The sequence below is a fragment of the Oncorhynchus keta genome, chromosome 21, assembly GCF_023373465.1.
Source record: "Oncorhynchus keta strain PuntledgeMale-10-30-2019 chromosome 21, Oket_V2, whole genome shotgun sequence".
Taxonomy (NCBI): Eukaryota; Metazoa; Chordata; class Actinopteri; order Salmoniformes; family Salmonidae; genus Oncorhynchus; species Oncorhynchus keta.
Window position 1 is genome coordinate 4,826,164 of NC_068441.1, and position 27,564 is coordinate 4,853,727.

Below are 27,564 nucleotides of genomic sequence, written 5' to 3' on the forward strand. Positions count from 1 at the left end.
TATATAATAATTATTCTAAAATTAATCTTTGAACAAACTTAGCATTTGTTCTGAACCAGATGTTGAAATAATAACTTGGTAAATGATGGCATTATACCTAATGCAGTTAGGTAATGACCATGCAGTCCAGGAATAAACCCTGTTAATCTTTCAGAAATGTGTGCAATCCCTTACAATTATACTGAAATCTCTGCACTGGAAAGGGAAGGTTTAGAGGGAAAACAAAGGGTATATTTAGAGTGATTACAGAAATGAATGGTTGATACCATAATGTTTCGTTTATGTTCATTTTGCTGGTTTGTTAATATTAATAATATATATAATTATGTCTTACATGTCTAATACAGATGACAAAAAGAGTCATCTGAGAATAGCTATTGTTTTTCATACTGGGCTCCTGAATGGCACTGCATCGGTCTAAGGCACTGGTCTAAGGCACTGCATCTCAGTGCAAGAGGTGACACTACAGACCCTGGTTCAAATCCAGGCTGAATCACATCTGGCTGTGATTGGAAGTCCCAGAGGGTGGCACACAATTGGCCCGGTGTTGGCCGGGGTAGGCTGTTGTTGTAATTAAGAATTTGTTCTTTACTGACTTGCCTAGTTAAATATAAACTATAGGGGGGAAACTACCCTAAAATTGAACAATTACTGTAACACAGACTACTTATAGAACCTATATATTTTATAGGGAAATAATAGTTCTGAGGATGCTGGTTAATAACGGATTCGGTGACCATTTCATCCACACCCTACTTGTGTACTTCCTTGGCCCCCTCCCTTTATTCTTACAATCCTTGTAGAACGAATGATGTCATTATTTTTGACCGTGGAAAGGGAGGGGACCTCACTGATTCCAACTGCTGCACCTCGTCCCTAACCAATAGAGATTAAGCGCCACCACTGCTTTCCTGATCGGTGGGAGGATCCTATGTTTGTCTGTCCTGTTTCTTAGCACCCTCTATGTAGGCTAATTTACCGAATACTGCAGCAAGGGTGTCACGATCCAGAGAGAAGGAAGGCAAATCGGGAGTAAAATCTAAACAGCGGCCAAAAGAGAGGTAATTTCTTTCGTTGAAATATCATGTTCAATTGTTATAGGCTAGGACTAGGATTGTCCGTTTGGAAATAATTGATTAGGCCACTTTGCTTCGGCCCGGGAAAGTAGGTGGTGGCTTGTGGCGATAGTTAGTCATTCGACAAGTTAGCCTATGTTTCTTATAGATTTAGGTTGAATCTATTCCTGGGTATTCCAGAACTACTCATTATTGTACCACGGCCCTTTTAACGTTTCACTGATTTCGACGTAATTGTTGATACACTCACTGTTGCTTCTTATGCTGCGTTTGTAACCAAGTGGGAGGTGGGAAGTTACCCGTTGTGAAATCAAATACTAGTTGGATGCATTCACTGGTATTTATCATTGAGAAATGCTGATTGGCCAACAAGCTGCTAAAACAAACACAAAAATACATCGTGTTTGTAAACAAATTAGTGTTCAAATAAACAGATTTGTTTTTTTTTTGCGTTGCATTTAACTGCCTTAAAGGCTGTTTTCTAGGTCATATCCTCAGTAATTGAATTCAAGAGGTCAACGTGCGGGAGAAGTGGGAGTTCAATATGAGTTTGCCACTAGTAATTACGAGTTGGAGGGGCGTTCAGTGTTTTTTTCCCCCCAGGCTTTTGTGGTAAATTCATACTTCTCACTTGGTTACGAATGCAGCATATGCCAAGGCTACCGACGGAACTCAAAAGCAGCAACCTCGCTAATCAGTCTTTGAGAACAAGTCCTATTTTTTTTCATATTACACTGATGTTAATTTGAAAGGTTTCTATAAAAATATTTTTTTGAAAAGCGGTTAACTTAAAACACGCAGGCCTTGTCGAGTTTATTTGTTGTAGGAATTGAAATGTATCTCTGGGCGGTGAGTTGTTTGTCATTTTGAACGAAAGGGCGTTTGAGTTTCTCAGAAATTATTAGAGGCATTTCCACAGCCTAATAGAATTAGCAGAAAAGTATTACACCACCCAAATGTTCTGTTTAATTGCGTGCTATTGTTTGTTCTGAAATCCGTAGTTTTTGATGACTTAATTTTGTGACGTCGGCCCTCCAATCTGCCCACACTAGTTGCTGCTCAACTCAATCGTAAACCGTGGAGTTGAGTTGGCTAATACCACGTTCACAGGCTATTCGGAACTTGGAGATTAGTTGATTAGTTGAATGTGGCAGGTGTATAACTACAACCAGTTAGCAAGTCGGACATTTCTGAGTTTCCTAGTTACGACAAGCACCTCAACGCAGCATTAGTCATGGCTATGGGCTAACGCCCTGTACAAATCGTGACGTAGGTACACCATTTATTTAACTAGGCAAGTCAGTTAAGAACAAATGTATATTTACAATGAAGCGCTATACCGACCAAATCAGGCCGACACTGGGCCTATTGTGCGCTGACTCCCAAGCACAGTCGGTTGTGATACAGCCTGGATTCGAACCAGGGTGTCTGTAGTGTTGCCACTAGCAGACACCCTTAGACCGCTGCACCACTCGGTGGCCATAAGTTATCTTTAGTCTTGGTGCTTTCAAGACAAGTGGGAAGTGTGTGTTGAGGGAGGGGGGGGTGTTGTTGTCTGTAAATTATAGCTCAAGAAAGAGGCCAGAGTTCCCAATTTTGGAATTCTGAGTTTGATGACCATTCTACATTAATTTTCCCAGTTGGAGATAGTTCCCCCCCACCCAGAGTTCCCAGTTCTCTTGAACGCACTGTAGTCGGAGGTCGGAGACTTCCCATTTAAGAGTTCTGAGCTCCCAGTTGCCCCGCTACTGAACAGAAGTGTATTGTTTGTAACACAAGATGGAGGAGAGCCTCTCTCTCGTCAGAGATAATATTTATGTTGGGAGATTGGAAAATATGACCTCTTCATTCAAGACAGGATAAATATATTATTTCAGGTGATAAAACATGTTTTGTTTAGTTAATTTCTCTAAATTTATAGCAAGTGAAGCTACCTTTCACTGCAAAGCTAGGCTAGGTTGAAGACACTGTACCACTGTAGCTAGCGTCCTCCACCTAATAATTATCAAACAAGGTCATTACGGGAGTCAGTAATTTAATATAATTGGCTTAGCAGCCAATATGTATTATTTAACATTGTCATTAAAATAGTACTTACTCACTTATCGGAATGGGTAATTGTTCACAAGTTGCTAGCTATCCCATAAAAGCCACTGCCGAAAACCACATTTTCATTTTCTGTGGTTGGTAACTTCCCGGTCTTCGACGGACTCTGGCTGGACTGAAGACGACTTGAATAAAAAATAAATCAATAATAATCTAGGCATGTAGAGTCCGTCTCGCAACGGAGCCTTCAACCGCAAGGGGGCGTTGCGATACAACTCCGTTGTGGACGTCCCCATTGAAATGCTTGACATTCGGTGCAATTTTAAGAATGCTTATGAATAATTTGAACCAGGTTTAAGGCTGGGACTGTTCTGTGATTTGGAAAGGAATGTAGGCTGTATGCCTATGCCCTCTTCCTGAAGAGTAGCGCTGTAATAGAAGGCTTACAGAGCCGACCTGTTGGTCCTGTTTGGGCTGAGTTGTTGAGTGAAAGTGACATAACTGCAGTAGCAGAGATCTGGCATGGCTGGCTGTTTTTAACTATGCGTGTGGGACCGTGTTGCGTCTAGATTATGGAGGGTGTTGCTGGTTTATAATTAAGGCATATTTTGGCGTATGTTAGCTGCCTGTCAAACTGCAAAGGGGATACTGAAGTTGATGGTTAAGTTTGTAATAATTCTGAGTGGTTAAGTGTCAAAGTTTAGGATAGGGGAAAAAAAGTGGGCCTAGCGCTGGGATTCAACCCGCTGCTCTAGCTCATCGCAAGCCTACTGGATGATGAAAGTTGCTTGTTGCCCCTAGTGGAAGGTAGGATATTGCCATGGAAATAAAATGATATCCCATGCCATAATTTCAACATTTTAAAATATGTCTAAATATGCCTTAATCAAGTTTAGCCTGGGTCTCCTATTTTGAGATATCAGCCTGCTGCATTTCCACATGGCATACCTTTCAGGGTCGCCATGTCCTGGACATCTACCAACCAGCACACTTTCTATTAGAGGTCGACCGATTAATCGGAATGGCCGATTTCAAGTTTTCATAACAATCGGTAATCTGCATTTTTGGACACCGATCACGGCCGATTTACATTGCACTCCACGAGGAAACTGCGTGGCAGGCTGACTACCTGTTATGTCAGTGAAGCAAGGAGCCAAGGTAAGGTGCTAGCTAGCATTAAATGTATCTTATAAAAAACAATCTTAAAATAACTAGTTAACTACACATGGTTGATGTTAATAGTTTATCTAGCTCGTCCTGCGTTGCATATAAATTAACAGGCACCACATCGATTATCATTGAATCAGCCTACTTCGCCAAACGCTTATTTAACAAGCGCATTTGTGAAAAAAGCACTGCTGCACCAATGTGTACCTAACCATAAACATCAACACCTTTCTTAAAATAAATACACAAGTATATATTTTTAAACCTACATATTTAGATAATAATGCCTGCTAACATTCATTTCTTTTAACTAGGGAAATTGTGTCACTTCTCTTGCGTTCTGTGCAACCGAGTCAGGGTATATGCAACAGTTTGGGCCGCCTGGCTCGTTGCGAACTAATTTGCCAGAATTTTACATAACATTGAAGGTTGTGCAATGTAACAGGAATATTTAGACTTATGGATGCCACCCGTTAGATAAAATACGTAACGGTTCCGTATTTCACTGAAACAATAAACGTTTTGTTTTCGAAATGGTAGTTTCTGGATTTGACCATATTAATGACATAGTATTTCTGTGTTATGTTATAATTAAGTCTATGATTTTACATTTGATAGAGCAGTCTGACTGAGCAGTAGTAGGCAGCAGCAGGCTCGTAAGCATTCATTCAAACAGCACTTTTGTGCGTTTGCCAGCAGCTCTTCCCTGTGCTTCAAGAATTGAGCTGTTTATAACTTCAAGCCGATCAACTCCCGAGATTAGGCTGGTGTAACCGATGTGAAATGGCTAGCTAGTTAGCGGGGTGCGCGCTAATAGCGTTTCAATCGGTGACATAACTCGCTCTGAGACCTTGAAGTAGCTGTTCCCCTTGCACTGCAAGGGCCGTGGCTTTTTGGGAGCGATGGGTAACGATGCTTCGAGGGTGGCTGTTGTCGATGCGTTCCTGTTTCGAGCCCAGGTAGGGGCGAGGAGAGGTACGGAAGCTATACTGTTACACTGGCAATACTAAAGTGCCTATAAGAACATCCAATAGTTAAAGGTAAATTAAATACAAATGGTGTAGAGCGAAATAGTCCTATAATAACTCCAACTTAAAACCTCTTACCTGGGAATATTGAAGACTCATGTTAAAAGGCACCACCAGCTTTCATATGTTCTCATGTTCTGAGCAAGGAACTTAAACATTAGCTTTTTTTACATGGAGCATATTGCACTTTTACTTTCTTCTCCAACACTTTGTTTTTGCATTATTTAAACCAAATGTAACATGTTTCATTATTTATTTGAGGCTAAATTGATTTTTGTTCATATATTAAGTTAAAATAAGTGTTCATTCAGTATTGTTGAGTTTGTCATTATTATAAAAAATAAAAATAAATGTTTTCTTTTTAATCGTCCGATTGATCAGTATCGGCTTTTTTGGCACTCCAATTATCGGTATCGGCGTTGAAAAATCCTAATCGGTCGACCTCTACTTTCTATCTTGTCAGTCTCACTGTCCCTGAGCCTAAATGCTAAAGCATTTAATGGTAAATCAGTGTCTGTTTTCAGTTGTACTATTTCCAACAACTTCATGTCTTTGGATTTCTAACAAAATGGCCATATACCAACCAATCCACTTTTTCTCATTTGAACAGGGCACAGAATGTATTGCTTTTAAAAGGATCAAATCTGTCTGTCACTGCTCTTCTAAACATTGAATGGAAAGTACATTTTTTGCTTTTGAATTTGCTTTTACACAAGTTTGTAATTCTAGAAGTGGGTGTTCGATTCCTACATCAACGGTTCCCCGTAAGCGAAATAGGCTTACACTGTATTGAAATGGAGGTGAAAGAACCAGTATGTGTATAAAATGTCCGCCCCAAAAGTATGGGTGACATTGAAAGACCCATTCACCTACTGAGAATGAAACAATGTATCATTTCCAGTCCACATATTATGCTAATTTCACACACAGTGCCAGAATTACTCTCTAACCACGAGGACTACCATTACACTGAGAAATAACTTAGGTGAAACTAAATAGCCTTGTCTATGGCAGCCCTGGGAACTATATGGCCAGACAGAGGTACTTTAACTATGCTTGATTGAAAATGGAAAACAATGTGTGTTATGAGCCTAGGGCCTAAATCCTAAAATCATTAGGCCTAAAGCTTTTTTGCAAATACATTTCAAGTTACAGTAGCGCTTAGGCCCATAGCAGTCTCTGGTTACTTGTAAGTCGCTCTGGATAAGAGCGTCTGCTAAATGAGTCAAATGTAATGTGGTGATTATCCTCTTGAGAGAGAGAGAGCAAAGTCTATTGCCATACAAACTCTAGTGATGGATGTGACTGGTCCTAGTTACACTGATAACCAGAGGTGTTAGCATGTGTAATGTGACATGTGATGGGTAGTTATGGTGGAGCCAACCTGAGACATTGTGTGCTCCTCTCTCTCTCTGCTTCAAACAGCAGCCACAGTTACTGCCAACCTGTGAACTTTAGCCCATTTCTCAGATATGCTCTGTAAAAGTGACCCACGGGTTGGACTTTAACATTGAGAAGGCAACAGTGGTAGATCTGGTTTTACTTGCCCAGTATTTGCAAGTGAAGAAATAACGCCGGCCACTGTACAAATATTTACAAAAATAACAAATGGCGAATATTTCATCAGACAAACCGAACGAAGTAAAAATATATATATAAGTAGCGCTCTATCAAAGCGAACCCGGGCTTCAAGTATGCCTGTTACCCCGGCAGCATGCCGACCTGTTACCTGTCTATTTGACAAACGACAGCCCCTTCCCGTAATATAACAGCCAATGAGAAACCGCCATATTAGATGTTCAATTAGCAATGCATGAATTTCAAGCTACAGACGATAAACATGCATTCATCACTACAAGCACACGTCAATAAAGGTGCTACACATGCTTTTAAGCATACATACCACCAGGGATATAAATATGTATGCCAACCCGGGATAAGCTACTACCGCATTACCCGTACCATTCATTAACTGCGCTCTGGAACGTGTCTGCCAGGTGAAACTTCCAGCCAGAGGACTCTACAATAAATGAGGAATGCATGGTAACCATAGACATTTCTGATGACCGACCTTCACGTTTAACTGTAACACATTATCCCAATGTACTACAGTAGTAAAGTTTGATCCATCATTGGCATGAATAGAAAGATGGGCTATATTGACTGGAAACACACAACAAAAACCTTCGGCGCCAAACTGTCTGCTTCCAAACTCTTAATACATGTTTGTTTTCTCTTTTACGTCGACTATCAGCATATCGGGGCCACAGTAATACAAACAATAAATGTGCTTCTCATCATGAACCATTTTGTCATCTCTGGTCATTTATAATATGCTTAGGTGACGGAGGACATGGGACAATCGTCTCAAGCGCAGAGGTTAAATAAATGTTTTGCCGTCACCTCAACTTTAATGCTTGACCCACCCACACAAAAACCATGCAGTGAGTGTACCTCATGTGGTCTATGCTATCTTTTAAAAAATGTATATATTTCACCTTTATTTAACCAGGTAGGCCAATTTGAGAACAAGTTCTCATTTACAACTGAGACCTGGCCAAGATAAAGCAAAGCAGTGCGACAAAAAAACACGTGGGATAAACAAACGCACAGTCAATAACGCAATAGAAAGTCTATATACAGTGTGTGCAAATTAAGTAAGGCAATAAATGGGCCGTAGTGGTGAAGTAATTGCAATTGACACTGGCGTGATAGATGTGCAGATGAGGATGTGCAAGTAGAAATACTGGTGTGCAAAAGAACAGAAAAAAAACATATGGGGATGAGGTAGGTAGTTGGTTATATGGGCTGTGGACAGCTGCGGCGATCGGTAAGATGCTTGAAGTTAGTGAGGGAGATAAGTCTCCAACTTCAGTGATTTTTGCAATTCATTCCAGTCATTTGCAGCAGAGAACTGGAAGGAAAGCAGCCAAAGGAGGTGTTTGCTTTGGGGATGACCAGTGAGAGATACCTGTTGGAGCGCGTGCTACAGGTGGGTGTTGCTATGGTGACCAGTGAGCTAAGGCCAAGCTTTACCTAGCAAAGACTTATCGATGACCTGGAGCCAGTGGGTTTGGCGACGAATATGTAGCGAGGACCAGCCAACGAGAGCATACAGGTCGCAATGGTGGGTAGTATATGGGGCTTTGGTGACAAAATGGATGGCACTGTGATAGACTGCTTCCAATTTGCTGAGTAGAGTGTTGGATGCTATTTTGTAAATGACATCGCCGAAGTCAAAGATCGGCAGGATAGTCAGTTTTACGAGGGTATGTTGGGCAGCATGAGCGAAGGAGGCTTTGTTGCTAAATAGGAAGCCGATTCTAGGTTTAATTTTGGATTGGAGATTCTTAATATGAGTCTGGAAGGAGAGTTTACAGTCTTGCTGGCAGTGGAGAATGGATTGTGTACATTTTGTACAAACTCTTTAAAATGTCAATACTGACTGATGTAGTCAAACATGTTAATATTTCCAGTAACATTTTCATTTCTATGACTTCCAGACAGGATACAAATGATTATTTATTTATGTTTAAGACTAATAAAGGTCCTTAACTTGCTGGTGAGAGTTCCTAATCAGGAAATGACCTTTTGATCATGTCAGCTGACTTAAAATGTTGCACTTGTAGGCTACAATAAGAAACCTCTCAGCTTGTTGAGAGATGAAACAATGCTGTTTGGATTATGGCCTGTGTTTTCACTTGTATACCACTCCTGAAGTCTCTGTTTGGTCATAACATTACAAAAAGGTGGATATATTTTCCTGTAAGAAGCTTTCCCCGGGTGCGTGTGACCCCGTACTGCCGGTCTCCTGATGTGTTGTGTGGTTTATTGTTCCTACAATAGACTGAGAATCTGCCCCACCCGACCGTGCCTGGGTCACTTTTCTCAGTACTCACTACTCGCACTGCTCTGGTTGCAAAACTTCTACTGGCTGACTGGTTTAGGCCTCTGGAAACTTTCTAAAAGAGAAATGTTAACTCTAAGTGAGGGTTGTTCTACTAGTATTGGATTCACTCCCACACACAGTTGTGTCATTCTCCTCTTGTAACATATACTGTATGTGTCACACTAGACTAATGCTCCCTGAACAGGTCTATAGGCCTTGATATCCTGGTGGATGTTGGTTTATGCGTGGTTTAGTTTCACCTGAACTTAAATATGGCCCTGTTTCCTTCTCTGGTCATGCATGATGTGTATTACCAAATATTAGGTTAGATGTAGGCAGTAGCTGGGGTAAAATCACCGGGGTAGCCAGGCCAGGGGAGGGAAAAGCCATATTACAACCTACGTGTTGTGATAATTGCGTTGTTTACTCTATAACCTGTAAGTTCATATGCCTTGTCACTGTGATACATAGGCCTAAGGCCAAGACAATAGTAAGACAGTGGCAGAATACATTCAACCACACCTTCTTGTTTCAGCACAAAACCGGAGCGCGACCTCTGTCCGGTGAAGTTCACAAAGCATATTGCATGTAACAAACAGTTACGTGACCTACAGCATGGTCAAGCAAATGAATGTTTCCAACATTTTTGTACTAATAAACCATTGATTTAGAACCACAGAGTTACCGCAAGTAGCAAAGAACAGGAGCTGCCTCCACTAATTCCAACACCATTTCAACATCAAATCGCCTATGCTTAGTCTAATACTGTGACAACTAAAATATACCAAAAACTATTTAGTCCAATCAACATAAGCTAAATATGTGTCTGTCCATGCTTCTGGTGTGTTTGTGTGTGTGCATGCACATTTATGCAACTAGAAAAACATGTTGACTCACCCTACTATAGAAACACCAATGCCATCCTCTTCCATGTTGCCGAAACTGTCTATGACTGTCATACCATACACACTTTTATTTTTTGTTGTCCTATGCTGCCTGGCTAATAAGCTTGTTTGCTAGCCCAACTTCCTTTTTGGTGGGCAACATTACATATTTAACTTTCATTCTCTCAAGCCAGGGGCCCAATGTATAAATATATGGTTTGATCAGAATCGCCTTTTATTATCATTGGCCAGTACAGATAATTGAGTAAAACCACAAGTCCAAATCGCTTTCTCCATCCGTTTAGGAAAGGGACCATTTTAGCTAGCTATCCACCGGACGACAACAACAAGATGCAACAATTCAAGTTGTTTCTGTCAATTACTTATTGCGCTTGATGGAATGTGATTGGTGCGACGCCAAATCCAAACTGGCTTCCTTTTACAAATATTTTTTTGGGGTGCATCAGGACCATCCATAGTTGAGCTCACTCAATTTATCTCAGTGCTGATTTGCTATTATTTCATACTTTTATTTATGCATTCAATGCTACAGGCGGCAACAATATCATACTATTTTTGACCAGACATTATCAGATGGCCTACACATACAGAAGGGTGCTGTTTCGCTCACTAGGATGCTTTTTCGGGTGAAATACATTCAGCCTCTTGCAAATTGAATTTAATTTTCTAGAGGCTGAATGTATCTCACCAGGAAGTGTGAGTGAAACAGTCAAAAGTTTGGACACCTACTCTTTCAAGGGTTTTCCTTTATTTGTACTATTTTCTACATTGTAGAATAATAGTGAAGATGTCAAAACTATGAAGTAACCCATATGGAATCATGTAGTAACCAAAAAAGTGTTAAATAAACCAAAATATATTTTATATTTGAGATTCTTCAAAGTCGCCACCCTTTGCCTTGACAGCTTTCCACACTCTTGGATTCTCTCAACCAGCGTGATGAGGTAGTCAACTGGAATGGATTTCAATTTACAGGTGTGCCTTGTTACGCTATTTTGTGGCATTTCTTTCCTCATTGCGTTTGAGCCAATCAGTTGTGTTGTGACAAGGTAGGGGTGGTATACAGAAGATAACCCTATTTGGTAAAAGACCAAGTCCATATTATGGCAAAAAGTACTCAAATAAGCAAAGAGAAATGACAGTCCACCATTACTTTAAGACATGAAGGTCAGTCAATTCTGAAAATTTCAAGAACTTTGAAAGTTGCTTCAAGTGGAGTCGCAAAAAGCGTCAAGTGCTATGATGAAACTGTCTCTCATGAGACCGCCACAGGAATGGAAGACCCCGAGTTACCTCTGCTGCAGAGGATACATTCATTAGTTACCAGCCTCGGAAATTGCAACCCAAATAAATGCTTTAGAGTTCAAGTAACAGACAGATCTCAACATCAACTGTTCAGGGGAGACTGCGTGGATCAGGCTTTCATGGTCTAATTGCTGTAAAGAAACCACTAAAGGAAACCAATAATAAGAGACTTGTTAATGGTGTCATAATGCTGAGCTAACAAATGCTCAGCATATGTGGAAATTCCTTCAAACCTGTTGGGAAAGCATATTTTGATTAAACTTTTTTTTGGTTACTACATGATTCCATATGTGTTGTCTCATACTTGTGATGTCTTCACTGTTATTCTACAATGTAGAAAATAGTTTTATTTTTTTAATAAAGAAAAACCCTTGAATGAGTAGGTGTGTCCAAACTTGACTGGTACTGTATCTTTTAGTCTCTCTGTTTCTTTTTGGGGCGGGGGAAACCTGGCATCCATGAATACGTATGTATACAAAACATTAAGAACACCTTCCTAATATTCAGTTTTGTACACTGTGTAGATGCAGTCTTTCAATGCTGAATGTTATTTACCTGGAAAAGTAGTAGCTTGTTTTGTACCTCAACAGCCTCTTTCTTGTTTTGAGAAAGTGTCTTTTACCAACATTGACATTTTAACTGAGAATAACAAACAGCTCCCGGTGTTATGGCCTCCTCCGTCAATATGGTATTAACGAAGGTCTACATATCCCTCCATATTTGCATGTACACCTGGATATGTCTCAATGGTATGTTAGTTGAATTAAAACATGGCTGCCGTCCCAGCGAATACAAATATATTTCTGTATCATTGTTTTAAATATATATATATATTCAAGGTTACACATTAGGGCTGGGAATTGCCAGGGGCCTCACGATATGATATCACGATATTTAGGTACTGATACGATATGCATTTCAATTCTCACATTTCGATATGTATTGCGAATCGGTACTGCGACTTTGATGTGCCAAACATATTTCTCAGTGTTAAAATATATATATATATTTTACTAGGATACAGTTCATATAAGGAAATTATTTCAATTGAAATAAATTCATTAGGCCCTAATCTACTGGGAAGCCCAGCCAATCCGATTGAGTTTCTCCCCCCCCCCCCACAAGATGGATTTATTGCAAACAGAAATACTCCTCAGTTTCAACTGTCAGGGTGGCTAGTCTCAGATGATCCTGCAGGTGAAGAAGCCAGATGTGGAGGTCCTGGGCTGGCGTGGTTATACGTGGTCTGCGGTTGTGAGGCCGGTTGGACATACGGCCGAATTCTCTAAAACAATGTTGGTGATGGCTTATGGTAGAGAAATTAACATTACATTCTCTGGCAACACCTCTGTTGGACATTCCTGCTGTCATCATACCAATTGCACACTCCCTCAACTTGAGACATCTGACATTGTGTTGTGTGACAACTGCACATTTTTAGTGACCTTTTATTGTCCCAGCACAAGGTGCTGTTTAACCAGTTTCTTGATATGACACCTCAGTCGGGTGGATGGACTATCTTGGAGAAGGAGAAATGCTCACTAACAGGGATGTAAACCCATTTGTGGAGACCATTTGAGAGAAATTAGCTTTTTGTGCTTATGGAACACTTCTGGGGTCTTTATTTCTGTTCATTTAACATGGAGCCAACATGTTGCGTTTTAGGTGTAGTCTATAGTTAGAAGTGACCCGTCATATGACTCATTCTCTGGATGTCTAGTGCATTGATTTCAGGGAGGAACTATAACTTCCTCAACTGAGAGAATATTTTGGCGTACTTCACTCCATTTTGCCTCAGGAGAGGAGGATCAAGCTCATTTCTTATTTTTAGCAAATGAGTTTGTGGGTCATTACCCCTAGTGTGAAGTGGGATGAGTAAGACCGGATTGATGGCTTATCCTTTTCACATTCTGCAGATGGTTCTGCTGTATTAAATTGGTGGCTGTCCCAATAACTTGTTGGGTAATTGTCTGAATTTGATGACGGAATAGAAAAGGGAGAGTACAGTGGCGCGTCTATCTTCTACTGTGTTACTGATCCAGTGCATTGTGTTTAACACTAATTGTCAGCAACATTATAAGCCTGCCATTTTTAAAAAGGTGTGTGTGTGTAATGGATGTTGTCTACATGGAAATATAAGAATTATAACCTTTTTCAATTCAAGATGTTCCTTTTAATGGTTGTTAGTGATTCTTGGACTCTAAGGGCCCATGTATGCAGTCACTGTCTTATCATTTAGTGGTGTGCAAAGAGAGGAGGGCTTTGTGTGTGTGTTTAGTCTTTGGCAGCACTCTCCTCTGCTCGACTCCATGGAGGCCTGTACAAATAGGGCAGCAGCCAAGGGCCCCTCCCCACCACAGTAGCCCAGCACAGGAAGTGGATTGTTTTGTTTCACAGGGTGAGCTTCGGGAGCCTGGCTTGGTGCTCTTGTCTCCTCTCCCACTTGCTTGGCCTCAGTCTCAGGCCCATCCAGTGTTTTTGGTCCTTCTCCTGTCCAGCCCGGTTTACTATCTGACTTGGGAGTTAATCTGTGGTCCACAGAGCTGTCAGTGTGGGGTGGGAAACCTCCGTACCTTAATACAAATCAGTCATTAGATTATAGATTATATATTGTGCTTCTCCCCCATTATCTAGACAGATTTCTTGCTTGTCTGAATCTTATCTCTACTCAGCAGCATCTGGTGTCGTGTGAATTAGACTTAGTTTCCTGACAGCCAAGCAGGAGAGAACACAGGAGGAGAATATAATTGTTTTGCTAGAAGGCATGATGAATAGAATATGATGTATGTATGTCCAATACTTTCTCTGCTTTCGGTAAAGGGGCTTTGTCAGCCAAGTCGTCAGGGTAGAAGCAGAGGAGGAGGCAGCCAACAAATGACTATGTATAGGTGCTCTGCTTTCCTCTCAGGCGCCTCGTTTATCAAGGACGTTTATCCCACACAGCACTGGGATCTGGTCAGCGGCAGGGCATCACTCTCTCGCTCTCTTTGTCTGAGTTATTCTGAAACTGACTGGTGTTTCACAGAATCAGCATTTTTAAGTACCTTACTGTGATTTTTATTTGTAATTTTTTTTTTTTTACCATTCTTAATTTAAAACCAAAGACAAAACAGCATCTTAGCAAAGAGCATTTCTCAAGCAAGAATTTTGCTAGGACTGTCTGGGAGTGGTATGAGTGGGGAGGGGAAAATTGAACACTAGCTGTTATTGGCAGAGAGGTTTGGAACTCTTTTCTTATTGGTCTATTAACTATGCCTAATTTAGTGGGTCACCAGGCAGGCTAAAACTCTGTCCCAACAAAACATGCAGATTTCAGCTGGTGTTTTCAAACAGCCTTTTGGAACTAAAAGGGCATTCTCATAAGTTTCACGGTATTAGTCCAACCTCATAGTGTGAAAATGTATATAAAACACAGGAAAATCACATTATAAATAAAAAATACCACACATTTCAAAAGTTACTCTATACCCTACTGATGAAATGTAGGTAACCAGGGCAATTTAAGAGGGACAGGGACAGAGAAGAAACAATATTGTTTGTAATAGTTTAAGGAAACAGCTGGAGTAGCACTTATAGTTTCCCGGATGCCTTTCCGCGTGCTGCCTGTCTTTCCACTGACTGACCATAGTAGGAAACAAGAAGGGTGGAGTCAGTGAATGGGCTGATGGAACACAACATTCCTCCCTGTCCCAGCTTGCCTCATCCCTCTCTCTTGCCCCCCCCACCACCTGGAGATCAAACAGACTCATTTTAGAAATGGGATTTCATGGTGTCAGTTGTCCGAATGCTTGTAATAAATGGGGAAAAAAGCTTTGTTTCAGGGGTAGAACAGAACTAAGCCTAGCTACATCTTGCTTCCTTATCACACTCTTATTCCCTGACAGGTTTCCCGGCTCGATTCTCTCGCTGAGTATATTGACTTTTTACAACCCAACAGGTTATTAGGGTTGTCGAAGTTTTGTGAAAATCCAGTGACGTGACTGTAAAGTGTTCCCTGCTCTTTTTTCTCTCCACAGTAATGGCAGCCATTAGGAAGAAGCTGGTGATCGTGGGGGATGGAGCCTGTGGAAAGACTTGTCTTCTCATCGTCTTCAGTAAAGACCAGTTCCCCGAGGTCTACGTGCCCACAGTGTTCGAGAACTACATCGCTGACATCGAGGTTGATGGCAAACAGGTGTGTAGACTACCATCCAGGAAATACATTTTCAAAAAAATAGAGAAATGATCCATACTTAAATGTAAAGTCTTCATACACATGAGCCATACAGCCAACCCACACAGTAAACCTATATCATAAGGCTTTGGTTAACAAACGGTCTTGTTATGGAGTGTAGTGGGAGTGACGCGGGGCTCTTCGTTATGGGGCGTAGCCTAGCTGTGTCCTGGAGGCCAGGGCCCCTCCACAGCAGATGGGATGTTATGTCAATGGTCTTTGTTCTCCTGTGCTGACCAGCACAGGATCACAGCCTGGCAAAACAGGAAATGACTGTACTCCTGGGCTTCCTGCACCGACTGGGAACATGGATGTCCACTGGCAATTCCCCACCCCCTGACGACTGCCCCTCAGCCTGATAAACGCCTCTCATTTCCTGCTCTGGGGGAGCAACAGGCAGGTGGGGGAGGGGTTGATGTACTGTTATCTTCTGTACAGGAAATACACAAAGTCAGGGATCCAAGTTTGCTTGTTGTGGATCGTGCCACCTCCCAGCCCCCCATTCAGCTTAGCTCTCCCAGGGGGCTGCGCCCCCAGAATTACCCCCACTTTAATTTGGTGTGGATAAGATCAGTGTTCTCAGTATATAGTCGCCACAGTCCACATTTAAATCTTATTTTCCTTCAGGGAGAATGGTAATCTCCTTCTCTCACCTTCAGTGGGCGGGGCCGGGCCCAGTTCTAAATATAGCCTTTTTTTTTCAAAACCTTGTGCCGTGCAGTAAGTCAGTGTGTCCAGAGGGGATATGGCTCCTAACCCCATTGCTCATGCCAGGAGTATGTAGCCTCCCTCTCCCACCCGCCCTACAAACCTCTGCTATAGCTGCTATTTTGGGATGGTTGAATAATGTGTGTGTACTGTAGTCATACAACGTTATGTTACTAACCTTTTGACTAGATGTATGAAGGACAGGCTCCTCCTCTCAAAGACATTGGACTTTTTCTTTCTTTCCAAATAGAGCATAAATCATGTATAGAGTAAAAGAGCAAGTTGTGGCAGAATATTACGATTCAGTTGTAGAATCCAGCAGACTGTAATGTAGTTGCTCTGGTCTACTCCCCAGAGGAACAGAATGTATCTGGTTAGATTCTCCTTAATCACCTGATTTCCCTAATGGAATTAATCAGTGGTGTGATGGGATAAAGCCACCATGCCTCCTCTCTGCATCCCTGTGAAAACCTGCCCGTGGAATGAGACAAACGGCCAGTCGTTAGCTGCTGCACTGCTTTCTCTCTCTCCCCAAGACCAGAGCTATGACGAAGCCACTTCTAATAATGTTGTTCATCGTGGTTATCACTGCTAGTTTCACAACCGCCAAAAAGACGTTAACCTGCTACGACTTCACACCTCGAGTGTGTCAAATGTGCAAATCGTACTCCAAATTCCTACCGCATCACTTGAGAGATTTCTCAGAGATACAGTATTTCTGCATCCCAAATGACACACTATTCCCACTACTTTTGGCCAGGACCCAGTGTGAACTATACAGGGAACAGGATGCCATTTGGGAAGCAGATTTTTCTGTGAGGAACCGTGAAACTGAAACACTGCTCTGAATCATATTAGTCATTATTAGCGGTTTCTAAGGCATGACTGTTTCCAGTTTTGCTTTGTTTTGATGGTGTTTTACATTTCCCTATGAGAACATGGTGAAAACAAAATTACAGCTACGGTGTCTTGTAATGATTTCCACAGTAAAAGATGTGCCAGCACTTTGCTCCACTGCTTTTGGCCCGACACTGCCCAGCCCAGTCATGGCACTCCTGACTTTGGTAAATAAAAACGGTATCACCATTAATTAGTGACCATGGATGGTTAAGTGCGTTTTTATTTTGCTTTGTTTCTTTTTGCTCATCTGCACATGCATCTCTCCCAGAATCTATTACTCAACATCATATCAAAAATAGGATTCTCGGGTTCTGAGAGAGATTTGCTTCAGAAAGATTTAGCCTTTTTTTTATGAGCAGCCATTTTGACTGTATCTGAAGTCCTGACCCTTCCTCTTCTCTTCTTATGTGGCGTGTTTTAGGTGGAGCTGGCGCTGTGGGATACAGCCGGCCAGGAGGACTACGACAGGTTGAGGCCTCTCTCCTACCCCGACACAGATGTCATCCTCATGTGCTTCTCTATCGACAGCCCTGACAGTTTAGGTAAATTACCAGAAGAAAAGCTTATTTCTAGTCCGGGGACACTCAGTTGCTGATTTCTCTGATGTTTTGATTTCCAACAGCACTTGTCTTAACAGCTGGCTAAGTTGTTTTAATGTCAACTGGAAGTGACTGTGACCGTGTGTTTATCAGTTTTATACAGTGGATTTGGAAAGTATTCAGACCCCTTCACTTTTTCCACATTTTGTTACGTTACAGCCTTATTCTAAAATGGATTAAATCGTTTTTTTCCCTAATCAATCTTCACATAATGACAAAGCAAAAGCTGGGAGAATTTAAAAAAAAAGAAGAATAAGTATTCAGACCCTTTACTCAGTACATCGTTGAAGAACCTTTTGGCAGTGATAACAGCCTCAAGTCTTCGTGGGTATGATGCTACAAGCTTTGCACACCTTTATTTGGGGAGTTTCTCCTATTCTTCTCTGCAGATTCTCTCAAGATATGTCAGGTTGGATGGGGAGCGTCGCTGCACAGTTGTTTTCAGGTCTCTCCAGAGATGTTCGATCGGGTTCAAGTCCGGCCTCTGGATGGGCCACTCAAGGACATTCAGAGACTTGTCCCGAAGCCATTCCTGTGTTGTCTTGGCTGTGTGCTTAGGGTCGCTATCCTGTGGAGGGTGAACCTTCACCCCAGAGTTCCTGAACGCTCTGGAGCAGGTTTCCACCAAGGATCTCTCTGTACTTCGCTCTGTTCATCTTTCCCTCACAATCTTGACTTGTCTCCCAGTCGCTGCCACTGGAAAAACATCCATACAGCATGATGCTGCCACCACCATGCTTCACCACAGGGATGGTATTGTCTAGGTGATGCACGGTGCCTGGTTTCCTCCAGATTGACGCATGGCATTCAGGCCAAAGAGTTCAATCTTGGTTTTATCTAATCGGATACTCTTGTTTCTCATGGTCAGAGTCCTTTGGGTGACTTTTGGAAAACTTCAAACGGGCTGTCATGCCTTTTGCTATGAGACGTGAAATTGAGCATCCTGTTTCCATTGACTATCCTTGAGATGTTTCTACAACTTGGAGTCCACCTGTGGTAAATTTAATTGATTGGACAGGATTTGGAAACGTACACACCTGTCTATATAAAGGTCCCACAGTTGACAATGCATGTCAGAGCAAAAACCAAGCCACGAGGTCAACGGAATTGTCCGTAGAGCTCAGAGACAGGATTGTGTCGAGGCACAGATCTGGGGAAGGGTACCAAAAATGTCTGCAACATTTAAGGTCCTCAAGAACACAGTGGCCTCCATCATTCTTAAATGGAAGTAGTCTGGAAATTCCAAGACTCGTCCTAGAGCTGGACGCCCGGCCGAATTGAGCAATCGGGTGAGAAGGGCATTGGTCAGGGAGGTGACCAAAAACCTAATGGTCACTGACAGAGCTCTAGAGTTCCTCTGTGGAGATGGGAGAACCTTCCAGAAGGACAACCATCTCTGCAGCACTCCACCAATCAGGCCTTTATGGTAGAGTGGCCTGACAGAAGCCACTCCTCATAGCAAAAGGGTCTGAGTACTTATGTAAATAAGGTATTTCTGTTTTTTTTTTATATATAAGTGTAAAAACATTTCTAAAAACCTGTTTTCCTTTGTCAGTATTGGGCTCTTGTGTGTACATTTGAGGGAAACAATTAATGTATTCAATTTTAGAATAAGGCTGTAACAACAAAATTAGGAAAAAGTGAAAGGGTCTGAATACTTTCCGAATGCACTGTATGGGGTGTCAGGTGGGATAAATGATCTGCATGGACCTAATCTGAACCCTGTGTATGAACATGTCTGCTGAGCTCCAGTCAGTGTCCCATAAGCAGTGGTGATTTTAGTGGGACAATGAAATATAAAATGTATGAATGCCAGCAAAGCCACTACACAACACACAACTCTACATGAATCACACTGTAACAGTGACAAAACGGTGCCCACAAACTTAGGTTTGTTGTCCCAACATCATACCACCGCTAACACCTGGCTATCAGCAGAGCCTTGTTGGGCAGCGAAACAGTTAATTCCGCCTCATTTAATGCCTCTTTTTAAAAATGCATATGAGCAGACAATGAAAGCTCTTACAATATTCAATGATTACATTTCTCTGAAACAGGCTACATGTGCACACCACCAAATCAGAACAGTTGGTGAAATTAAGAGGGGGAAAGGGGCCAAATGATTAGTGTGAGGCACATTGGCTACTAACAGCTTACTACACAACATACTTAGTATTACTTTCTTAGCTACAGTATACATATCTCCCTGGCAAATTACATAATTTAAGCAGCAGCATACAATACATTTTTGGACTCGGCTTGTGCTGTGCTCACTTCCTTCCAAACCACTCATTGTTGAATTTGCTATTTCCATCTTTCTGTGTAATGGCCGATGAGCACCGATACGTTATCTATAATATCTCTTCATTATTTATCTTCATATGAAAAGGATTTGCCAGTCGATTTTGTTGACTTGATTCATGATGACTGCTAGCTAGGATTTTGAAAGTATGATGTTGACATGATCAGTCCAATCAAAGCTACTGTACATGCGTAATTTGATGTAATTTTATCTGTGGCCAATGACCTTGAGCCTTCTTGGATGGGCACTTCTAATGTAACTGTCAGCACAACAAAGGGCCAGAATTTGAGGTGTCCCCTTGAGTGACAGAAAACCGAGTCAATCACGGTGCAACACTGCATATTTTCTGCTAGCTTGCCCTACCACCACAGAAAGCACCGAGTTAGGCTGAAACACCTGCATTTTGGAGCTGCCTTACTCAAGAAAACAAAGAGACCATGTTTGTATGGGGCTTTATTAACTCGATGATATAAACTCGGCAAATAAAGAACAGTCCTCTCTCACTGTTAACTGCATTTATTTTCAGATAATTTAACATATGTAAATATTTGTATGAACATAACAAGATTCAACAACTGAGACACACTGAACAAGTTCCACAGACATGTGACTAACAGAAATTGAATGTGTCCCTGTACAAAGCGCATGTGACAAATAACATTTGATTGGATTTAATTGGCATGGTGCAGCCTAATAGCTTTGGCTACTAAGCGCAGATAAATAGAACAACAAAAGTGTCTTAGTATAATGTTTTTCATGACCTTCCTAAACAAAATGTAAATTTTGTCTTTGAATGTGTATATTAAAATGATTTATTCGGCTGGTGGCTATTGTTACTTATGGAGGCTGTTAAATATGCATATGGTCATTTTGAGCCGCTTTGAGGTAGAAATGCTTTGAGGTAGAAATGCTCAAAAGTTTTTATTTTATTATCAACTCAGCAAAAAAAGAAATGTCCTCTCACTGTCAACTGCCTTTATTTTCAGTAAACTTAACGTGTAAATATTTGTATGAACAAGATCCAACAACTGAGACACAAACTGAACAAGTTCCACAGACATGTGGCTAACAGAAATGGAATAATGTGTCCCTGAACAAAAGGGGGTCAAAATCAAAAGTAACAGTCAGTATCTGGTGTGGACACCAGCTGCATTAAGTACTACAGTGCATCTCCTCCTCATGGACTACGCCAGATTAGCCCGTTCTTGCTGTGAGATGTTACCCCACTCTTCCACCAAGGCACCTGCAAGTTCCAGGACATCTCTGGGGGGGGGGAAATGGCCCTCACCCTCCGATCCAACAGGTCCCAGACGTGCTCAATGGGATTGAGATCCACGTTTCTGTTTTTTGCTGAGTTTATATATTTACATTGTTTGGAAACTGATGTGTTAAAAATGTTAATGCCAAATTAACATGCAAAACAGGCAAGCCCCATTGTTTGCAAAAAAGTTTCTGCCCCACCTGCCCTGAATGACGGGTCGCCACTGCCCATAAGTATCTCTGAAATATCTACTTGCTTCTTATTCCTTCTTCCTCTGGTAGAAAACATCCCGGAGAAGTGGACCCCTGAGGTGAAGCACTTCTGCCCCAACGTTCCAATCATCCTGGTGGGCAACAAGAAGGACCTGAGGAACGACGAACACACACGGAGGGAGCTGGCCAAGATGAAGCAGGTACCGTACCATAGTTCCATACTGAGTGTACTGCACAAAACCCCCAAACAGACCCCTAACCCATAGGTAGGAGGCACTGCTATAAATCTGAAAGGGTTGGATAAAGTAGTCTGTCTAATCTTATATCTAGCCAACACTTTTTTAGATATGGCTGGTGTCTTCAACTAGGCCTCTGGAAGGGATAACATTTTAAGACAACAATTTGTCAAAGGATATTAGTGTTCCCCTTTAAGTTGAGTCATTGTTTCAGGATACGTGAGGCTAGATAACCAGCCAAACTAAGATGGTGGTTGAGTGACCAATGTCATCACTGATTAGACTGTGGAAAACTTTTCAGGAAAAGACTGTTTTGACTCGACTCACTGGCATCCCTTGCTTTCTTAGAAAAACACGTAGCTCGACAGGTCTGAAATGGCTGGGCCTGATTTTGCTCTGCCTGGCATGGGGGAGGAGCAACTGCTCCTAGAAGTTGCAAGTCACTGATTAGCTTGTTTGTTTAGTCTGAAGTGTCTTCCTCTTCTCAATGCGGGTTCTAATGGACGGCAGACAGTACGTTGCATGACGGCATGTTCTGTCTGTGTCTCTCTGTGTAGGCCTACTGTCTGTGTGGTACTAGTCTCCAGGTCCAGTTGGTGATTGGGGGGGGGGTTACAAAGCCCTCTGACTCTGTCAGCCGTTTCTTTCTCTGAGTGCAGGGAACTGTGTAACAAAGAGGGTGTGAGAAAGGATTACGATCCCCACAAGTCATCACTTTTAAGTGTTTTTAGTGTGATTTTAAAAGTGACATTGGTGGTGGCTATGTTGTACCCAGGCAGTGGAGTCATGCTATTTCCCAGGGTTGATGTGTTCTGTAGTCAAGCATAAATCTAGAGCGGGGGGTGTGATACAACCTACACACAGTAGGCTACATGCACTAGGATAAATACATTTTACATTGTGTTTTTAGTCTTGATGGTATAAGTGTCCCATGAATGTTGTTGGTAAATTCACACTGCTTAGGTGTGTGTGTGTGTGTGTGTGTGTACATTCATGGTCACACCAGTTTTAACACCCTGTCTGTTTACCCTGTAGGAGCCAGTGAAGCCAGAGGAGGGCCGGGACATGGCTAACCGTATCAGTGCCTTTGGCTACCTGGAGTGTTCAGCCAAGACAAAGGATGGCGTGAGGGAGGTTTTTGAGATGGCCACCAGGGCGGCGCTGCAGGTGCGCAAGCGCAAGAAGAGGGGTGCCTGCCTGCTGTTGTGAGGAGGAGGAAGACCTCAGTCGTCAACTGACAACAACAACATATATATATATATATATATATACGCAGGACTGACCTTTTACCAAATGGCATCTTTGTACTGTATCTCATTTCACGCTAAAGAGGTTGGCGGCCGAAAGTGCTGAACGTAAAATAACAAGGAAAAGGACTGGTCTGTAACACAGGTTAGAAATTAGTGTTTAAACTTCTCAGCTTTGTTTTTGTTTGTTATGCTTATTCCATGCAATGGGTACACTGTCATTCGTCTAGTTTTTCCACAGCAGTCTTTTTTTTCCCCTGTCGCTTTTGAGAAGATAATAAATGCACATGTATTTGTATGCAAAAATATTTGGCTGTCCTTCCCTGGGCCTGTACAAACAGTCGGTCAACAGAGTTTGTGTTGTCAACATGCACACTGTTGGAATCAGGACTCACCCAAACTCTTGTTCATTTGTAACCCGTCCTGTCCGCTATTCTATGTTAAGAGGGTCTACTTTCCAGGGGAGAGGTTTTGCTCTTTAGAACCAGTGCCTTTTAAAAAAAAGTTATTTTTCAAGTCCTTGCATACCACTAAATAATGCTCCTCCTGACCTGTTGGTCAACTCACTAGCAGGGGAGCGGAGGGCCTCCCCACGTTAATTATACACAGTATGTATTGTAATGCAATCTGAGCTTTGCTGCATGTAAACTAGGCTTTGAGGGCTGTTGACAACTAGCCGCAGGAAACAACTTCAAAGTTATTTTACTTAGGAGAAGGCATCAGCTAGTCCGTATTGACTGAAATCAGCCCCCCCTCCCCCCGGGGGTAGTCAGAGCACCTAATGGCACTGTAACATGACCCTACAGATATGTGTGCAGAGAAGTCCATCCGCCCCCTCAAATAAGGTCTGGATTGAACAGCTGTTCCACAGTCGTTCTGAACACCTGTACAGAGATGCTTGAATATCCCACATAAACAGAAGCTAGCATGACTTTAAAGTACCACCACACCAGGACGTGACAAGTTAAAACCGGTGTCGCATGATGATTAGGGGAGCATGGTCTACAGTAGCTACAGTAGGTTTGTATGAGTTGACACAATCCTCATTTTAGAATGAGAATGCCAATGTATTTGTCACAAGGCTGGAGCTACTGGGGTATGGGGGGGACTGACTGACTGGTGTATCCTGCCTCGAGATCCTGTCAGGGTTGACTGGCCTGGAGATTTCCAGTCTGACTGCATTCTGAGGAGCCACATGAGTGTTTTTCAGTGCCTTCTCTTTCCTGGTAACCTGTGCGACTTTAGCGTTCCCTTCCCCGAGAGCCGAGCAGAGACTGGACCGGTTGCTCAATGCCAACACGCCACAGCCAGTCAACTTTGACACCTCTGTCATGTTGCACAAAGTTCAGCACTCACTCACCCAGCAATAACGAATGTCAGGGGGAAATGATGCTTGACAAATTAAGAGTATTATTTTCAAAGTACACTTTGCCACAGCGTTCTGCAAAACATACCTGGTTGAAACCCCAGTTAGAATTTGATCATCCATAGATGAGATCTCTTTAGCTCGGTGGTTGATTGTATTTCATTTGAGGAAGGAAACTCCCAGTGTCCCTGATTTTTCAGGAACTGGTTTGTCAATTCTCAGTTTGTTCTGGCTTGGCGCTATTTGACAAGAAGGCAAGACCTGAATAATTTTTTATGAGAGAGAGAGAGACTTCTGTTGGCTGCCAAGAAAGTCCCCACACAATTCTCTCTCCCTACCTGTCGCACAGCTAAAATGACGTGCTCTGCACTGTGTTACGTTAACAGTAACGTTTGGAGGGTGTGCTACAGAATTGGAAATTACTTTTGCATTCGGACATGATTTCTTGTCTTCTGTCTTTTTTTATTTTTTATATTGCACTGCTGAGAACAATAAAATGCATCGGGGTTGCTGAAGTCACTGGTCAATCTAGGCTGTGTTTTTCTTTTACTGTTTTGTCATTTGACTTGATTTACGTAATGGAACAACACTGGCGCTATAGCATGCCTGAGACTGGCGCTGGAATATACTGTATTCGGGCTCCTCTCGGTCTTTTAGCTTTTCAAACCACCTATTTCCATTAAACTTTTACTTGTGTCCACCATGGCTCCAACATTACACCACTCCAATATGCTTGATCTCTATTTTCTGTATTGCTTGGACTAGGTTAGACATTTCACTTGCATGGAAGTGGAAATGTCAATTTAAGTTTACTCTTTTGTATCTTATGATGTTGACCATTTGTCTAGCGGGAGCCCGATGAGCCTTTCTCTACTGATTCTTCACAGCGTTCCTATTTCTCCTGGTTTGTGTCTGTCGTTCTTCTGCCTGTGTCCATAAACTGGTCTGTCCAACCAAACGGGGCTCAACTTTCCAAATGTCCATCAGCAACGTTACATGACAGGTTTAAAAGGTTGCGTGCAACCTGGTTGTGTGATGCTAGCGATAACAGGTATTCCACAATGCCAATGAAAAATATTAGCTGGATCGATTGACCAAGCCCTCTGCTGGCCAAGTCGTCCATGTTAACAGAGCTTCTACTGTGGTAGGAAAATGACTTTACGTTCAAGCAGACAGAAACCGGGCGGTGTTATAAGCGGTGTCCTAGTATCACCCAATATTGTGACTGTTCAGGGGTGAAGCTCTGAGGAAATGTGAGTTTGTCCCTTCAGGAGTATGTTTGACTACACAAAATGGAACTTATGACATTTTCCATTTTGTTACCATATTACCTTTTTGTGTGGGTGTATGTTCAAACAGTGTTTCCATGTCGCCAACCCATGAAAAGGACGGCAACTTTTAAGATTTCAGACATTTACGCCAACCTAAATGCCAAGGAATTCTAGGACATCTAAATAAAGGCATTTGCAAGACTATATGTCCAGCATAATGTTACAACCAACCCCCACCCCAAAGCAGAAGGCAAACTACATATCAAGATAAGCATGTAGACTGCTGTTTTGTGTACGCTGCTACTTAACCTAGATCACACTACTACAAAATCTAATCTTGTCTTCTATTATGTCGGTGTCTGCATGAGTGAAACTATGGTCTCTGCAACAGTTGCTCCACTATGGGAACAGCTTCTATCTGCTCAGTGTCTAACTCCTCTTTCTGGAAGTATCTAAAAAATAACAATCCAGATTTCTATAAGAAAGCTCATTGTAATAATGCTTAAAAGGAAAGTGATGTAGTGGATGTTTGATTAAAGTGAACATGAACTATGTTAATAAACTATTTTTGAGACGAGATTATACACTGCCTCACTATTCCAGTTCCAGTTGTTCCATTTTACACACAGATGATGAAAGCTATGTGAGAATCCAAAATCATGTATTTCTTGTTTTCCAGTTTAGAAGCCACTGCTTCAGTTAGGGAGTTAGTAGTGAGACATGAACTTACAGTAAGTACATGGTTATAGATTCCTGAGCGACTGAAACATGAATGTTAGACCAGATGACACTGATCCAATAGTCATCATACTACTGTATCTAAAATGTAGTAGTTCAATTGTCGGCATACTGAAAATACAGTGGTGGTATACAAATACATTACCACAAGCAGAAAAGATATGCATTTTGAATATTAAATACACTCCCATCATATGCTCTGAGGAGATACTGCCTTTAAAGTAGTAGGTATGTGTTGGTTTCCATTGGTCACTTGTCAGTGGGACATTTCCTATTACAAAACAGCGAACGAGTCAGGCTGAAGATTTCATCCAGTTTCTGCTGAGCAACGATTTCGATCATCCATCGAGACATACCTTTCCAAAATAGAGTTGTTGCCAATTGATTGGAACGCTATACTTCATTTTGATATAAAGTTCACAAAAGGCAGCAAAAATATGTCTGTGGAATGTCTGTTTTGAGATGTACAGTACCTCCAGTATAATTTTGTAGCTCCCAAGGGCTGTTGCGGTGACCATATTACCGCCACTGGCAGTCATGTAAAATTTCATGTGACTGTTAAGTCACAGTAATCTCCTTTAATGCACTCTGGACATGCATTGGTAGTACCCAACTCACTCACAACCATCAGGTCACCAATGGCCTGGTACTCAGGGCTCTATTGTCCCTCTAACCACTCTGACATCAATGCAAATGCATTCAAAAATCACATCAAAACCGTATTGTGCTTTTAAAACTTACCTCACTGTGAATGATCAATTCAAAGAAAGAAGCAGGTTGAGACCGTGGAAAACATGGTCATTGAGGATGTTGTTTCAAAGCCTAACATAGCGAAATGGACCGCGCTTTCTAAGGGGATCATTAATTCAAAACCACTTAGGCCTATGAGCCCAAGCCCGAAAAAAAAAACCTGAATTAAAATAATGATTGTGCCGTATACATAGCCTACTAGTACCTTCTAGTAATCACCTTTGAGTGTGGACTGTATTATTATGCATACTGGATGGACTGGTTACCTTATGCTACACTCCAAACGTTCTATCCATGAGTCTAGGGGGGAAAACATTTAGGCCTAGGCAATGCTGTTGGTTCATC

General features: G+C 41.9%; 1 protein-coding gene across 1 annotated transcript; it reads left to right on the forward strand.

Annotated features, from left to right (window-relative positions):
- Nucleotides 1-892: 892 nt before the first annotated feature.
- On the forward strand, nt 893-26,315 carry LOC118399973 (rho-related GTP-binding protein RhoA-D). The gene is made up of 5 exons (XM_035796255.2): nt 893-1,061; nt 15,433-15,590; nt 17,659-17,779; nt 21,681-21,811; nt 22,883-26,315. The coding sequence occupies exons 2-5, from the start codon at nt 15,435-15,437 to the stop codon at nt 23,054-23,056; spliced, it is 582 nt and encodes a 193-aa protein (XP_035652148.1). The 5' UTR covers nt 893-1,061; nt 15,433-15,434; the 3' UTR covers nt 23,057-26,315.
- Nucleotides 26,316-27,564: the final 1,249 nt, after the last annotated feature.